Source organism: Oryza glaberrima, chromosome 12, assembly GCF_000147395.1.
Source record: "Oryza glaberrima chromosome 12, OglaRS2, whole genome shotgun sequence".
Classification (NCBI taxonomy): domain Eukaryota; kingdom Viridiplantae; phylum Streptophyta; class Magnoliopsida; order Poales; family Poaceae; genus Oryza; species Oryza glaberrima.
The window spans coordinates 5,464,819-5,482,673 of record NC_068337.1 but is presented as its reverse complement, the minus strand read 5'-3'; the positions used below and the strand labels follow the sequence as shown (position 1 = coordinate 5,482,673).

The following is a 17,855-nucleotide window of genomic DNA, read 5'->3' as shown; positions in this document are numbered from 1 at the left end:
TATCCTCAATTTTACACGGTGAGGAGTGTGTTATGAAATAGGTGTGATAATTATATGTAACAAGATGATCATTTCTGAGGTTACCAAAAATTAAGCTAAGTGTCAAACACAGTTTTAAGAAACAATTATTATATATTTGTTCAGTTATCAGTGTATGCTCCAGTTGTGAAAATGCCATCGGATTTGACTGAATTGCTAATATGCCACTGGATTCAAGAGTAAGGGCTCCTCCGGAATGTTGGATAGAAAAATTGAAGTAGTATGTACTTTGAATAAGAAAAATTCGGGAATTGAAGTTCTATGTTTCTTCAATCCTACGTGAATTCAAAGCACATGAAATAGGAAGAGATGCCCTTTGATTTGAACAAATGAAAAATTGAACCAAGAGAAAGAAAAAGGAAGTTCGCTTCCTATATATGGAATTGACCATAGGAACGTAATTCTATGAAAAAATTGCTAACCCTTTTCTATGAATTAATGTGGTCAATACGAATAAATTCAGAAGGAATTGAATTCTTCAAAAATCCTTTGCCAGTCCTCTATTTTATAGGGGCCCTAAGTTGCAAAAATACCAGTAAGACGCGGTATAAGTAGGGAATTGCTGACGTCTCCATCCATTAGAGGCCAAACAAACACAGATCATCATGTCATCGTCCTCCATGAGAGTTGCTCACCATCTTCCATCATTGCTTACCGTGCTGCACGTCCTCCTGCAAGCCCAGGCCACCACCACCCTCGCTGATCATCGTACGAGCTCCTCCGTGCCACCACCCATTCCGTGCCTTCCGGACCAGGCCTCGGCGCTGCTCCGGCTGAAGGGCTCCTTCACCGCGACGGCCGGCGACGACTACTCCACCGCCTTTCGGTCATGGGTCGCCGGTGCAGACTGCTGCAGCTGGGAGGGCGTCCGCTGCGGCGGCGCCGACGGCCGTGTCACCTCCCTCGACCTGGGCGGCCAGAACCTGCAAGCCGTCAGCGTCGACCCTGCATTGTTCAGGTTAACCTCACTTCAGCACCTCAACCTCTCCGGCATCGATTTCAACACCTCGCAGCTCCCATTCGCGGGGTTCGACCAGCTCACCGAGCTCACTCACCTTGACCTCTCTGACACCAACACTGCCGGCATGGTGCCGGTCAGCATAGGGCGCCTTACGAAACTCGTGTACCTTGACCTCTCCACCAGCTTCTACATCGTTACTTACGACGATGAAAACAACAACATGAGGTATGCCTCACAATCCTTTTGGCAGCTCTCAGCGCCAGACATCAAGACTTTGCTCGGAAACCTCACCAACTTGGAGGAGCTCCGTATGGGAATGGTGAAAATGTCCGGCAACGGAGAACGGTGGTGTGATGACATAGCAAAGTCCACACCTAAGCTTCAGGTTCTAAGTTTGCCTTGGTGTTCACTGACAGGTCCCATCTGCACATCGTTCTCTGCCATGCAATCTCTCACTACGGTCGAGATTCACTACAATTCCTTGTCAGGTTCAGTGCCAGAGTTCTTGGCAACCTTCTCCAACCTCACTGTTCTTCAGTTATCTAGAAACGCGTTCAACGGATGGTTTCCTCCCACAATCTTCCAGCACAAGAAGTTGACAACAATAAACATCATTAATAATCCGGGGTTGTCTGGTCATCTGCCCAGTTTCTCGCAGGCAAGTAATTTGGAGAATGTTTTTGTCAGTCTCACAAACTTCACAGGTACAATACCGAGTTCCATCAGCAATCTCAAATCTCTTAGGAAGTTGGACCTCGGTGCCAGTGGCTTCTCTGGAATGCTGCCATCTTCATTAGCTACCCTCAAATACTTGGATTTGCTAGAAGTTTCTGGGTTACAACTAGTAGGATCCATTCCATCATGGATCTCAAACCTGACTTCTCTCACAGTTCTCCGGTTCTCTAACTGTGGATTGTCTGGACAAGTGCCTTCTTCAATAGGAAACTTAAGGGAATTGAGAAAATTAGCACTCTATAAGTGCAAATTTTCAGGGAAGATGCCGCCCCAGATCTTAAATTTGACACGGTTGCAAACTCTCCTGCTCCATTCGAACAATTTTACAGGCACTGTGGAAATCACCTCATTCTCAAAACTAGAAAATCTGTCTGTCCTGAATCTCTCAAACAATAAATTACTTGTGGTAGATGAAGAAAATAGTTCATCAGTGTTGTCCTTCCCAAAAATAAATTTCCTTAGTTTAGCATCGTGCAGCATATCTACCTTCCCCAACATCTTGAAGCATCTCAATGAGATCACTAGCCTTGACCTTTCATGTAACCAAATCCAGGGAGCAATACCTCAGTGGGCATGGGAGACATGGAAAGGATTGTACTTTTTCCTGCTGAACATATCACACAATAACTTTACGAGTCTTGGACATGATACTTTGCTTCCTCTACATATAGAATACTTTGATCTCAGTTTCAACAGTATTGAAGGGGCCATACCAATACCACGAGAAGGTAGTAGCACGTTAGATTACTCAAGCAACCAGTTCTCATCCATGCCTCTTCATTACTCAACATACCTTGGTGAAACTCTTGTTTTCAGGGCCTCCAAGAACAAACTCTCAGGAAATATTCCATCATCAATCTGTACCACTGTTAGGACATTGCAACTCATTGATCTCTCGTACAATAACTTGAGTGGTCCAATTCCATCTTGTTTAATGGAGGATCTGACTGCATTACAAGTATTAAGTCTAAAGGAAAATAAACTTGTTGGAAAATTACCTGATAGCATTAAAGAAGGTTGTGTACTTGAGGCACTAGATTTAAGTGGCAATTTGTTTGAAGGGAAGATACCCAGATCTCTAGTTGCTTGCAAGAACTTGGAGTTCCTCGACATTGGAAGCAATCAGATTAGTGATACCTTCCCATGTTGGGTGAGTGAACTTCCCAAACTTCAAGTCCTTGTCCTCAAATCTAACAAGTTCACTGGACAAGTAATGGATCCTTCATATATGGTTGGTGGGGACACCTGTGAATTTACTGAACTGAGAATTGCTGATATGGCTTCAAACAACTTCAATGGAACATTGCCAGAGGCATGGTTTAAGATGCTCAAGTCCATGATGGCCAGGTCTGATAATGAGACATTAGTCATGGAAAATCTATATTATCATGGGCAAACATACCAGTTTACTGCTACAGTTACATACAAAGGGAATTCCATGACAATTTCCAAGATCTTGAGGACCCTTGTGTTGATTGATTTCTCAAATAATGCATTCCATGGCACGATCCCTGAGACTATTGGGGAGCTTATCCTTCTTCATGGGCTCAACATGTCGCACAATGCCCTTACAGGACCAATTCCACCCCAGCTTGGCAGGTTGAATCAACTTGAGTCATTGGACCTCTCCTCAAATAAGCTTTCTGGGGAGATCCCCAATGAGCTAGCATCACTGAACTTCCTTTCAACACTGAACTTGTCCTACAATGTGTTGGTTGGAAGAATACCAGACTCATATCAGTTTTCCACATTTTCCAATAGCTCCTTTCTGGGAAACACTGGCTTGTGTGGACCACCATTATCTAGACAATGTGACAACCCAAAAGGGCCAACTGAGATGCCATACACTTCAGAGAAATCCATAGATGTTGTACTTCTCCTCTTCACTGCATTGGGATTTGGCATTTCTTTTGCAATGACAATCCTGATTGTCTGGGGAAGCCACATGAGAAAGCAACATTGAGTACTTTTGAGAGAGGCCAGTTATTGTAATTTAAGTTATGACTTTTGGGTTAGAGTAATAATGCAGACACCATACTAAATAAAATGAATCTGTATTTGCCAGTTACCTAATGTATTTGGTTCTTGTAATCATGTCTTGAATAAGTCATTTTCATCAATGATACGTGTATGACTGGGTATTTCTTTTACAGAATTCTCGCCATAAATCACTGAAAACGTTGGTAGGGAACAAAACAAAAATGTATTTTGTCATTTGTTCCGATTTATAGTGCTTTGGGTGATGTTAACATATACCAACATCAGCCTTGGCTGATCTGCGCTTCGAGTAGTTAGCATGTTTGTTGCACCATTGCTAAAAAATATCACCATAACAGCCACATCAGAGTAACATCACACCACTGACCTCAGCTGCTCCGAAGACCGGCTTTGGTCATCATCACATCACAGGATGGCATTCATGCGTAAACACTGGATCGAACTCTCCAGGCCCTCCTAGGCAAAACGTCGAACAGGGCACCTGCACATTGAAGACTGTCAAAAAAGGTGAAGAAATGGATGCAACACCGCAGCATCCTGAGCGCAACCGATCAATAATCTCCCCAACTCACTCGCCTCTACGAAAGAAGACGTACGATTCCTCCTGTCACAGCCCGCATCTCCTTCCCCTCCGGCAGCGAGCGGCGAGCGAGAGGGGTCACAAACACAATGTCAAGGCGCCAAATCATGGTCTCCACACACACATCTCCCGCGCTCACCTCTCCCGTGATTACCTGCTGCGTGGCGGCGACGAGTACGTCCCTCTCGACGTTCCTTCCCCTCCCCCGCATCCGTTGCCTGTCGCCGGCAACGTCTCGCGCACCACGGTGGGAGTTCCCGGCGGGTGGGAGCAATTTGCCTACTCTCTCCTTTTTAACAGCGTTAATCATACAAAAAAAACATAGCTTTCGATGCTATATACTCCTTCCGTTTCAAAATATTTGACACCGTTGACTTGTTAGTACGTGTTTGACCATTCGTTTTATTCAAAAAATTTAAGTAATTATTTATTCTTTTCATATCATTTGATTCATTGTTAAATATACTTTCATGTACACATATAATTTTACATATTTTACAAATTTTTTTAATAAGACGAACGGTCAAACATGTACTAAAAAGTCAACGGTGTCAAACATTTTGAAACGGAGGGAGTAACAATTTTTGTCATTTTTAAGCACTTTAGATATCTTTTACATATAGATACGCAGTGTATCTGGTCGCGGGACAAACAAAAAAATACGTAACAATATGAAGAAAAAAAAAGAAATTATTCTTAGAAAGAGAAAAAATAAAGAAAAGTTGCATAAGTATAATTAGCAAGTTAGTACTCCCTTCGTTTTAGGTAATAAGACGTTTTGACTTTGGTCAAAAGTCAGACTACTCTAATAAAAAAACTAATTACAGAATCCGTCGGTAAACCGCGAGACGAATTTATTAAGCCTAATTAATCCGTCATTAGCAAATGTTCACTGTAACACCACATTGTCAAAATCATGTAGCAATTAGGCTTAAAATATTCGTCTCGCAAATTAATCACAATTTGTGCAATTAGTTATTTTTAGTATATATGTTTAATACTTCATGCAGGTGTTCAAACGTTCGATCTGATAGGGTGTAATGTTTTGAGATGAGATCTAAACGGGTCCTAAAATTTGATGATTCGACAATCGACACTATTCATTATCGCCTTGATTATGTTGACACTCTGTAAAATGACATGTGAAACCATCTTAGGTTCCTAGTCAATGACAGTAGACTGGTGATGTCAAATAATCAAAGCACAATTTGTAGTGTCAAAAAAATCAAATATCTAGTTTATTAGTGTCGACGAGGGATACCCGTAGACCGGATAAATAGGGTATTAGGGTACGTTGATACGAGGGTCTACACAATACAACATCAAAACAGACAAAAGACAAGGGTTATACAGGTTCAGGCCCCCCGTGAGGTAATAGCCCTAATCCAATTTATATGAGATTGATATGAAAAACACAGTGTATAAAGAGAACAGATGAATCCGACGACACCAGCGAGATCCTTATCAAGATCGTTCGACGAGATCTCCCGGTGGCTTCGGCTTGTGCCCTTCGGCTTCGGAAGCTATGGTGGTGATGTGTTGGCGCTATGATTCGATGTTCCTAAACCCCTTCGAGAGTGTGCCTTTTATACCATGAGTTGCCTTAGTCTCCAAGTGGAACTCAAAGATAATAAACTATGCACGATATAGAATAATCCCTATGAGTAGGACTCCGCTAATCGCCAGCCCGTGAGGATATTTTTCATAATATCTTGTATACGTCCTTATCGTATACGGAAATATATCGTATGAAAGATGGTATGTCAATCTTGCATATTCGGTAAATCGTAGGATAGGATGTATGCCTTATCCATAATCTTGACAATTAGTACCTTGTAAAAATTAGCAGTATAGATATAATTTTCTTGATATAATGTCAGGTTAGAAAAATGGCTGCCAACTCTTAATGTGCAAAAATGGCTGAGGAATAAATCGGACCATGAATTTTCAGGAACCGTAGCCTGATGAACCAAAATGGGTAGAGTTTTTCAGCAGTGACTGCTAGGTGTTTAAAATAACACTGCCAACTCCTGGTCACCTTTGCTAAAATGCAGCTGTATGCTGCCAAGTTGAGTAAGCAGCACAAATACATACTACTACAAGAAAATATCAGTATTTAGTGGTTAACTAGTTGCTTCTGCAGTTATATTTCTAGCATTTGCGCTCTCTATCACTTGAAAAACTGCTATTTCAGCCGTCTACTTTTCCTCGTTGGTACTTGGCTCTGCTCTTTCAGCCTTTTCTCCTTGAAGGCCTTGACCATGTTGTACACCTGAAGTGAACATTTATCTTACAACTTTCACCAAACTCTGAAGAAATACTTTTACCACATTGATATTGTGCATACCTTCCGGATCCCTGATGTCAATCCCATTGAGTCGACTGCATTTTCATCAATGAATCTCAGTTTGTTGCTATCTCGTCCCTCCATGCATAATTCATCCCCATCATCTACAGTAAAGAAATTAGACAACTACATGGAAATGAATAATAGAATGTAGCTAAACAGAAATGAGTAACTGTTAGTATGGACAACAAATGATTACCTTTGAGGTTCAAAATCATCAGCTCAACAAACATCGTCAGGCGAATGTGTGAGAAAATGTGAACATGTTGGCCAACATCTTCCCTGAGGATCACACTGGATCTCCTTTTAACATTTATGCCAAGGAGCTGCTTCAAATATTTGTCCATCTCTTTTCTCCTATTCAGCGCATCAGTCTTCCCTTCGTTCACAAGAACAGATGGGAACTCCCAGAGCCCAGCGAGCAGGCCCTCTTCTGGCCTCTTGATCAGTAGAAAGAGATTATCGTTGCCCGTTGCGTCTGCTATACATTCATCCAAGCATTGTGCAATTTGAACAACACATACCGCGGCAAAATCAGACCGTGGTTTGGCTTTTGGAACCACTCGTGGGTAGTCTGTAACTTTTACTGAAGCATTTTGGTTGGAAAGTGCGAGTGCTTGGCAGTGGCTGGAGACAGGGCACTGGGAGCAACCGGGCTTTGTCTTGCTGCAGAGTGTTGCTCCTAGTTCCATCATTGCTTGGTTGAAGTCTCCTGGCCTTGAAGGGTCGACCAGTTCACCAGTGAGCTGCCTGTGATCAAGGAAATGATCAAAGGCTATGCAATTTGGAAGTTCTCAGATCAATATAAAGCTTCTTTTTTCTAGTCTTTTCTTTTTCTTTTTGGTTGTTTGTTTTTGTATGTATATTGGTTATGAAATGTGGAATATATGCATTCATGTAACCTTTGGTTGTGTATATCCATTTATGGAGGCTGGATTTCTATCCATTATCTAAAAAATATATAAAGCTTCTATTTCAGAAAGAGCTGTATGGGAAAGTGGTATGATAGGACAGTTCAAAATACAGTCATATACAGATAAGGTTTGTACTTGGATGGGGATCAGAGAACACATTGGTAATATGAACATACACATTTTGGCTGAAATTGTATATCAGTATAATGCCAGTGTTGTCCAAAATAATGATAATGCAGTAAGATGTATTACCAAACTCAATGCTATTTTAGTGTAAGTCATGGGACATACATGATACATGGATATGTATTTTTACAGTTTTATCCTAATCATTAATCAACAAAGATAGATAGTTACCAGAATCTCTTCACCGTTGAGGATTCTTTTGGGTTATCAGGAATAGCATAAAGTCTGCTGATAACCCGAACAACATTTCCATCCACAACAGGGACAACCTACATTAGCAGGAAAGTTGCATAATCATGAGAATATGTAAGAGATACCCATGGTGATTTGAATAGGACATAAATTATATGGAGCCCAACCTCGTTGAAGGCTATGGAAGCAATGGCTCCAGCTGTGTAATCTCCAATACCACGGACCTCACGTAGTGCTGATGCTGTGAGAGGGAACTTGCCTTTTTCAACAATTTGCTTTGCTCCCTACTTTTCAAGAAAAGGGTAAATCTTATTAACCTACAAAATGATTCATCAAAATGCATGCCCAAAATATTGCCTTGCTCCCCACTAACATATCTATTAGTTGATCGACATCATATATATAGATGCATATGCACTTATATGCCTCTCACATTATTAAGTTCTGTCTAACTTCCTACGGCCATGAAGTACTAACTATTGGTTGAATATAAATAAGAAGAGAAGGATCATTTCTGTTCAACTCTTGTCAGTTGCCAATTCCACCATAACTAACCAAATTGTCACCAGATGAACTGATATCTTGACATGAGATTGCCAGCAATCGCTTGCAGAAGACATCACGAACTAGTACCCATAATTCCCTCCTCTGTCAGACACACAACAGATTTCAAATAAAACTCTGTCTTTCAGACAAAACATCGAACAGTTCACGGGCACTGTAAAAAGTTGTCAAATTCTTGTGCAGAACTGAAAATTGCCCTCCCCAATCCCTCCCATCAAGAGCAGAGCCAACCATGAATTCGTTATCAATTAACTTACTACGCACCTCGAGAAGAAATCGAGCCCTCCGGTAGTACCCGAGCCCAGCCCACATCTCGTTCACCTCCTGCAACAATAAGTAACCACAAATCAAGAACTCCATTATCACTCTCGCAAACACAGCATCAAACATTGCATTTTTTTTTCCAGCGATGGTGGAGGAGAGATCTTTCTCCAATCTCACCTCCTGCGTGGCGGCGGCGAGGCTGTCCACGGTGGGCCAGCGGGCCATCCACCGGGAGTAGTAGTCGACCAACACGGGAACCCGCGTCTGCTGCAGCATCACCTCCGACACCCACACCGCGTACGCCCTCTGCTCCTCGCCGCGCCCGCGCCCGCACCCCGCCGGCGGCTCCGTGGCGCGCCGCCATGGCAGGTCGCGGCGGTTGGCGTCGTACCACCGCAGCAGCTCCGCGCGCACCGCCGCGGCGGCCGTGGTGGGCCCCACTGCCGCCCTGCACCCGGACGGCGACGCCAGGTCCTCGATGTCCGCGGAGGAGGCGGCGGCGCGAGGTCGCCGCGTCGTGGGGCGGCGGTTCTTGGCCGCCTTGGGGTTCTTGGCCATGGACGCGAAAGGGCGGATTTTTTATTTTTGAATTTTTTGAATTGACGAGCTTGGCGCCAGCGAGACAAACAAAAAAAAAACTTATCGAGCAAAGAAATGAAATGAGTATTTCGGAAAGGGCTAGGCTGTTTGGTTGAAATGAAATGAGTTCACACCAAAATTGAAAGTTTAGTTGAAATTAAAACGATGTGACGGAAAAGTTGGAAGTTTGTGTGTATGAAAGTTTTGATGTGATGGAAAAGATGGAAGTTTGAAGAATTTTTCTGGAACTAAACATGGCGTTAAGATGGGTGTTTGCAAGTTTTCTTTTTTGAAATATAGGCCTTGTTTAGTTGGGGAAAAAATTTGGGTTTGGTTATCACATCGGATATACGGACATACATTTTGAATTATTAAACGTAGTCTAATAACAAAGCAAATTACTGATACCGCTAGGAAACTGCGAGACGAATTTATTAAGACTAATTAATCTATCATTAGCAAATTTTTACTGTAGCACCACATTATCAAATCATGGCACAATTAGGCTTAAAAGATTCGTCTCGCAATTTACACACAAACTATGTAATTGGTTTTTTATTTTGTCCACATTTAATACTTCATGCATGTATCCAAACATTCGATGTGATGGGTGAAAAGATTTTGTTTTGGAACTAAATAAGGCCATAATAGAAAAGCATGTGTTCCTAACGCGTACATACTCACCCTTACGAACTCTTACACAGATATTTACCTTATGAGTAGGTTCGAAATATTGGACCGATATATTTTAAGATTAATCAAGTCAACATGGAGATTTCACTATCGATGGGTACGACTTACACATGAGTGGCCAGGTTCCACTGAGGAACTTAAACAATTGAGCTATGCTCACTTCACTTGGTGTTTGCAATTTTGAAATCTAGCCAAATGAGATGACAAATTCCCGGTCAAAAAAAATGAGATGACAAATTTTGAAATGCCTAGGATCTTGAGTAGAAATTGTCGAAGACCGAGTGGTCTAGGAAGGCTCAAAATTTTAGCAATAAAATTCAACCAAAAGCATACTTTGTTGGATGGAACATTGAAGATTCCTTTAACTAGATGCCACGCTTATATTGCGAGCCACCAAATCACCTACGTAACTATGGGCGCATATTTCACCAATACTCGTCTCGTGCGGATGTACATGATACAAGTTGTGTTACGCCTTTTTTTATAGTGAGTTGCATGCCATATGTGCTGGCCTAGTTTTATTTTTTTTAACCAATTTGATTGTAATCTTAAAGTTGGATTTTGAAAAAACCTTTAACACCATTATTGAGCATGAAGTTGTTTTGGAGATTATAAAGCATATGGGGTTTCCAACCAAATGGTTGTAATTGGTATATATCATTTTTATTTTTATAACTACCTATACCTCAATGCTTCTCAATGGAGTTCCAAACTCCTTAAAGTGTAGAATAGGAGTAAGGCGGGGAAATCCACTGTCCTGGGTGCTTATTTGCTCCAAGTCCTGGGAGTTTATTTGCTCCAAAGCATTGTCAACAAGGCATTCAAATGGGAATGATATGCAAACCTATCAATGAGAATGCTGGACGCGGATTCTCAATTATTCAATATGCTCGTGATACTATAATCCTGATGTGGGCTTCACAGAATGAACTTGTTTTTTCCTTGAAGCTTTATTAAATACTTTGCTTAGTCCACTGGCCTCAAACTGAATTTTCATAAGCCGAAGTTTAATACCTCTAAATGTACTAGAAGAAAAGGTGGAACAACTAGCCGGTGTTTTTGGGTGTGTAGTAGGAACTATTACATTTACATATCTAGGACTTCCAATGGGAACTACAAGGTCAAAGGTAGTGGATCTTGCTCATTTGACAGATAAAATTGAGAGAAGGCTCATAGCAAATGTTATTTTCTTGAATTATGAAGAATAACCTTAGTAATTTCTTTTAGGACAAGCTGAGGGTACAGCCTCAGGATTTATATGTAAAGAATCTTGGAGTATAACCTGTTTTACATAAAAGCCCCGTGAAGATTAGTAAGTTACAAATAGACCTAGAATTATGCAAAGAAGGACCTAACAAGAAATAGAAAAAGCAATAGAATCCTTTAATATGTTCAGTCGACAACAGTCGACTACCTGGTCGATGCACACAATGACGGTGAAAGCAAGGATATCATAGCGAGCTCCAAAAGATCATGCCTCGGCACGAACCCAAATGGGGCCTGGCGAGGAAGGTTGAGGCCTCAGCAAGAAAAATAAAAAACCAACCACACCTTGTATGTCCACCACCGGAGCCAACGAGGAAGATCAATGCAGAAGCAGATCCATGGCTAGAGAAGAACAAATGGCCGGCACAACCTGTTCTTGGGAGACTTGGCGCGCTCCCATACAAAGACATCGTAGTACCTGATATGCTTCGAGCAGGAAGAGAACTTTGGAGCAAAAACTGACAATTTCATCCATCTTCGAAGCAAGCAGGATAAGGCCAACCGGATGACGGTGGTATAGGGTAGAGGCAGGAGTATATAAATTTGCATAAATATTCTTCCTAGCTGATCTAGTGAAGTTAGAACAAGAAATCCAAAGCAAAGAAAAAAAAAACAAAAAAGACAGGTAGATGTCATCAACTTACAGGTGCCCTCTAAGGAGTCGTAATCACTCCTAAAAGTGCTGGCTGTGGTCGATACAAATCCCAATTTCCGTGCAAATTCAACGGCCATAAAATCAATTGAAAGAAAAAAAATTTTTTTTGTTCATATGGCAAGGTTTGCCCCGACAATTGACACATGCATGAAGCCTTGGTTGGTTCTGGTTCATATGGCAATGATACATATATGGCACAAATCCTAATAAAAAAAAAACTTGCATTGCTCTTAGCTATTTACAGGTGGGCGATTTTTTGCCCGAAAATAAATAGAATGTAACGAACTGTGTCATTAGTTTTTTTAGTTGAACTATGTAATTATTTTCGGGGAGAAATAAATAGAATGTAGCAATTTCCTAGCGAATTGTGTAATTAGTTTTTTTTCTACATTTAATACTCTATACATATGTCTAAACATTCAATATGACAGTATAAAAATTTTTGTTTGGGAACTAAACAGGGCCTAATTCGTGCTGAATCGGCATTTGATCGGAGTCGGCCAGTTTCAAGTTCAGGCTTCAGTTGGTGTGTAGTCTAGCTGTGTGGGCTCGGGCTGTTAGAAGGCCTGATGGGCCAACACTTTATTAGTAGGAGGATAAGTCTATTTTGCATTCCTTATCTCATGCCCCTGGTTGAATTGCATCCCTCAACAACAAAACCAGGTATAACATGTCCTCCAACTCACAAAACCATTGCAAATCGACTCCTCAGACGGTTTGGAAGGCGGTTTCGTCCGACGTGACATCTTTGACCCCGTTGACTGGTTGAACCAGCACGTGGACCCCATATGTCAAGGTTTTGTAGAGAAGGTGTGGCCGGAGAAAACTCACTGAGGGAGGAGGAGGCAACCACTGCCACCCACGCCCAACGCGCTCACCTCACCTCCTCCTCCACCCACCCGCTGCCGTCGACGCTGCCATCAACCCATTCAACGGAGATGCCCTCGCTTAGGACCACAATGCCACCAACCCCTACAGCGGTGGGGAGGGAGGAGAGGAGGCGGCGGCGAGGCCGGAGGAGGCAAGGGAGGAGAGGAGGCGGTGGCGAGAGTGAAGGAAGTAAGGGAGGGGAGGGAGGAAGAAGTTCATTTTACGTCCCTTATCATTCCGTCAAATTTAATTTTGCATCCCTAAATCGCAATACAAGATATCTTGACCCTCCCCCCCAACTTGCAAAAACAATGCAAAACAGATCCTAAGGCACTACGGAGGCTGGTTTTTGTTGACGTGACGCCTACGTGGCATGTGGCCCACGTGGCATTGACATCCCCCTCTACCCCTATCTCATCTCTTACTCTCTATACTTGTCGGTGGCCACGGTTAGGTGGGTAGGACTAGGGAGCAGTGAGGTCCTCATCGCCCTCGCCTACCCCTGCCCATAAACCTTGTTAGAGACAATAATGTATAGAAACAAGGCTATAAATGTAATATGCTAAGCATACATCATTAGAGAATGGAGTTACTAACATTTTCGATCCCTCTGATTTGTATATTATCACCAAAACACTTTCACAAAAAATTTTGACAGCACCTCCCTCCCTTCCACCTCCAATTTGCAGCAATGGCTCGGGTTGGAGGAGGAAGGAATATAAAAATGTGACAATTTTTAGTCCCGGTTGGTAATACAAACAAAAACTAAAGATCCTCGGCCCCTGACAGACCTTGTCAGAGAACTAAACAGGACTAAAGATGATAACACCAACCGGGACAGTCCATCCAGTTCCGTTGCACTTTTTAACCGGGACAACAAATGATCTTTAGTCTCGATTCCTATTCGAACTGGGACTATTGTGGTTTTCGGACCACCGAGCAGAGCAAAGATCATTTCTCCAATAGTGTACATTTAATCCAAAATATATAAAATATATAGTAACTCTTAATCATAAATTTAAATATATATTCAAATTCATATATAAAGATAGAACTACTCCGTCTCATAAAAACCCCAATCCTAGCTACGAATCTGGACACATGCGTATCCAGATTCATTGGTAGAGTTGGTCTTTTTTTTTTTTTTTTTTTTTTTTTTTTTTTTTTTTTTTTGGGGATGGAGAGGGTACGTTTTTTGGGTGGTTGGTACCCGTCCTTATCTGTGCCAATGCATTTTAGATAAATACCATTGGCTATGAACATGGCTCTACTATGTAACTGTTATAGTTGTAGTTGAACACGTTATTGCCACTGATCTAAATCTAGGTTCGTACATCCTTTCCAACGTGAAGACTTCAAAGTCTGCACGCATGCTGACTTGTTTTGTCCAAAAGAGTAGTCTATATTGACGTTCCATTGGGTCAGCAACTATGTAGTTCTTTTTTCTAATCGAAAATATTTCATTAAAAAATAAAATTACACCCGGCCTACATATCTATCAGATGCACACAGTGTTATAAAAAAAGAAAAAAGAAAACTTAATTAAGACAAGGACTCACAAATAAAACAACCGAAGAACAACACAAATTTCTAGTCAATACTCAAAAACTGCATTCTTAGGTAGGACTACCATATCTAATGTCTTATCCGTCATTGTCATCCAAAAATAGAAGATGTTTATATGAAGTCAAAGATGACACATTATATTCAACAAAGAGATGACATATAAGCATCAAAATAGTTAGACCCAAATGAACCAGACAAGCTATATCTGATTGACGAGAATTCATCCAAACCAGCATGCGCTTCCAATGAATGCTTCCCATTGAAAAATCAACCGGATATGTAGATAGGACTTGAAGTTTCAAATGTTGCATTGGCCTTCTTCCTCCCGCGTTATCTATCTTGTTTGGCGGCTTCTGCCGACCTATCCTTCACCCAACTAGCTAACAACCAGCTTTCTATTCTACATTGAGATTCTAACCACACAAATATGATTGCTAGCCAATTTGTGTAGTACAGAAAATTAATTATGGTCCATATACACTCCTATGTTATCATATGTTCTCTAGTGATAGTACTGATGAAAATAAGACAAATCATTATACGCGAAACATACAGCAGGTTTATTTGAGCCAGAATATTTGTTTATTGATAGAATAATTACAAATTTCGGATTTTATGAATTTTGTCTATCCATATTCCATCCTAGTACCTTTTTCATATGCTTTCAAGCTATTTCCCTAATTTGAAATTTTAAAATTCAGAATTACTAAATGAACATTTGTAAAGAGTTAGGCCCTGTTCTATACTCCAACTCTAAACTTCAACTTCCTCATTTTCAGTGCTTCCCAAATGGCTAAACGGAGTATTCTTTTTAGAAAAAAAAAATCCATATAGAAGTTTCTTAAAAAAATCAAATAAATTTATTTTTCAAGTGTTAATGGGCTTTCTACTTTTGGGTGCACTGAAAATATTTCTTCCTAAGCATGAAACGAACGAAGCCATAATTAATCTAGTTCATCTTGGTTTAACATTTCCAAAATAACAAATTAATACCAAGTTGTACTCCGTAAGTTTACTCAATTATGTATTTTCGGTAATATAGAAATTATGAAAATCCAAATCAATAAAAGGACCAAATTATACTCAGCTAGTCGATCTCTATTAAATATTTGTCATAATACAATACAATCTGATATTCTAAATTAATAGTTATTTTATCTAGCTAACACGAACCCTTAGTTCAATCTAAACTATCATATATAACTTGGTCCGGACTATATACATGGCTAGATTTATGCGGAAATGCTCAGGATCGGTCGACCGGGGGGGGGGGGGAGAGAAAATCGGTCACTGCCCCCCCACCACGTGCGCACGTGCCCTATGGGCCTACCACATATCCATGCCCCCACCTGCCACGTGTCCCCACCACATACTCTGTTACAACAAATCACCCACATATTTTGGAAACCCTCTATTTAGGGAATTTGTTTTATTTTTTGTTCCACTAAAAACGTTTCACCTAGTGTACTTACAATGTTTCACTATGTATAGATCTAATTTTGCAGTGAACTAAAATATTCTTTTGCAACAAATCACCCACATATTTTGAAAACCCTCTATTAAGGAAATTCATTTCATTTTTTGTTCCACGAAAAATGTTTCACCTAATGTATTCACAATGTTTCACTATATATAGATCTAATGTTATAGTGAACTAAAACATTCTTTCACTATTTACTGAAACATTGTTTTTATATAAGGTGAAACAACACCCGATTTAAACAATTGAAACATTTTCGATCTTCTTAGTGAAACTATTCCGATATACTTGGTGGAACATCGTGCAACATGTAAAAATAATTCAATAATAAGCTAAGAAATTTTTGCGTCAGAATATATCCATGCGTGGTCTTGTTTTAACGATTTAATTACAACGAATTTAATGGTGCACTCGGATCATGATTTGGATAAATAATTTAAGAGAAAAAATAGTTTAAAGTGGTTTTGCACGCATGCGTGGCATTGGTGTTATGCTGTCAGCGCCCGATTTTCCCCCCACACCATCGGGCGCCCGACGCGTAGATGGTTCCAGATTTTTCAGGTGTCTTGGGTTAGTAAAGTCAATATTAATTTGAAACGTTTTACTAATAATTAAACTAAAAATATCAGTCTTTAGTGTCATGCACGTAGTTATCATCAGATTTATATTTGAAAATATATTTATATGATATTGATTCGTTAGTAGCTAATAATATGTTGTAAAGAAATTCAATGGTTAAAATATAAACTTGCCATTTAAAAAGCCAATACATCGTAAATTTTAGAATTGAAGTATTTTTTTTAAATTACACAGTACAACGCAAATACTCACAACGCACGCACACTCACCCCTATGAACGCACACACATAAACCCACCCCTATGAGCATCTTTGAAGACTGAGCCGGCAAAACCCAAATTATACTCAGCTAGTCGATCTCTATTAAATATTTGTCATAATACAATAAAATCTATTAAATATAACTTGGTCTGGACTATATGCATGGCTAGATTTACGAGGTGTCCTTGTCAGTAAAGTCAATATTAATTTGAAACCATTTACTAATAATTAAACTAAAAATATCAGTCTTTAGTGTTTATCATCAGATTCGTATTTGAAAATATTTTTACATGATATCGATTCGTTAGTAGCTAATAATATGTTATAGAAAAATTCAATGGTTAAAATATAAATTTGCCATTTAAAAAGCCAATACATCTTAAATTTTAGATTTGAAGTATTTTTTTTATAATTACACAGTAAACCGCAGAAACTCATAACATACGCACACTCACCCTTATGAACGCACGCACGCAAATCCTACCCCTATGAGCATCTTCGAAGACTGAGCCGGCAAATCCCAAATTATACTTAGCTAGTCGATCTCTATCAAATATTTGTCATAATACAATAAAAATCTGATATTCTAAATTAATAGTTATTTTATCTAGCTAACACGTGTTGAGTTGTGATCCAAATTCATTTGCACTTAATAGCTGGCCCATTGGGCTGTGCGCCTGGGGACGCCCGCGGTATGGATCGTCATCCCTTTAGGGTTCCACCATATATATACCTCTTGTAAGCCGCCGTGCGGCGATGTAACCTCACCTCAGATATAGTGAAGATATTTTGCTGGCTGGCGCCCGTGGTTTTTTCTCTCCTGTTTTGGGAGGGTTTTCCACGTTAAATCTCGTGTCTTTTGTGATTGATCTATTGTTCTTTATCGTTTGTTCGCCTATCGTTTCCTAACAAGTGGTATCAGAGCTTGTTCTCGGATTAGGGTTTCGCGATGGCGTCAATGAAGTATGATCTACCGCTGCTAGACTACAAGACGAGATTCTCGCTGTGGCAAGTCAAGATGCGGGCTGTTCTGGCGCAAACTTCGGATCTTGATGAGGCGTTGGAAAGCTTCGGGAAGAAGAAAACGACTGAATGGACCACTGAGGAGAAGCGGAAAGATCGTAAGG

The 17,855-nt window shown here is 40.5% G+C and overlaps 2 protein-coding genes across 2 annotated transcripts; one reads left to right on the top strand and one right to left on the bottom strand.

The window, feature by feature from the left end:
- The first annotated feature begins 659 nt into the window (after positions 1-659).
- Positions 660-3,792, top strand: LOC127757709 (receptor like protein 22-like). The gene has a single exon (XM_052283276.1). It carries the CDS (start codon positions 660-662, stop codon positions 3,696-3,698), a length of 3,039 nt encoding a protein of 1,012 aa, XP_052139236.1. The 3' UTR covers positions 3,699-3,792.
- A 2,423-nt stretch (positions 3,793-6,215) lies between these two features.
- Positions 6,216-9,338, bottom strand: LOC127757819 (adenine DNA glycosylase-like). The gene is made up of 7 exons (XM_052283402.1): positions 8,958-9,338; positions 8,781-8,840; positions 8,120-8,236; positions 7,932-8,029; positions 6,860-7,410; positions 6,661-6,764; positions 6,216-6,585 (listed from the first exon to the last, which is right to left on the bottom strand). Exons 1-7 carry the CDS (start codon positions 9,336-9,338, stop codon positions 6,499-6,501), a joined length of 1,398 nt encoding a protein of 465 aa, XP_052139362.1. The 3' UTR covers positions 6,216-6,498.
- Positions 9,339-17,855: the final 8,517 nt, after the last annotated feature.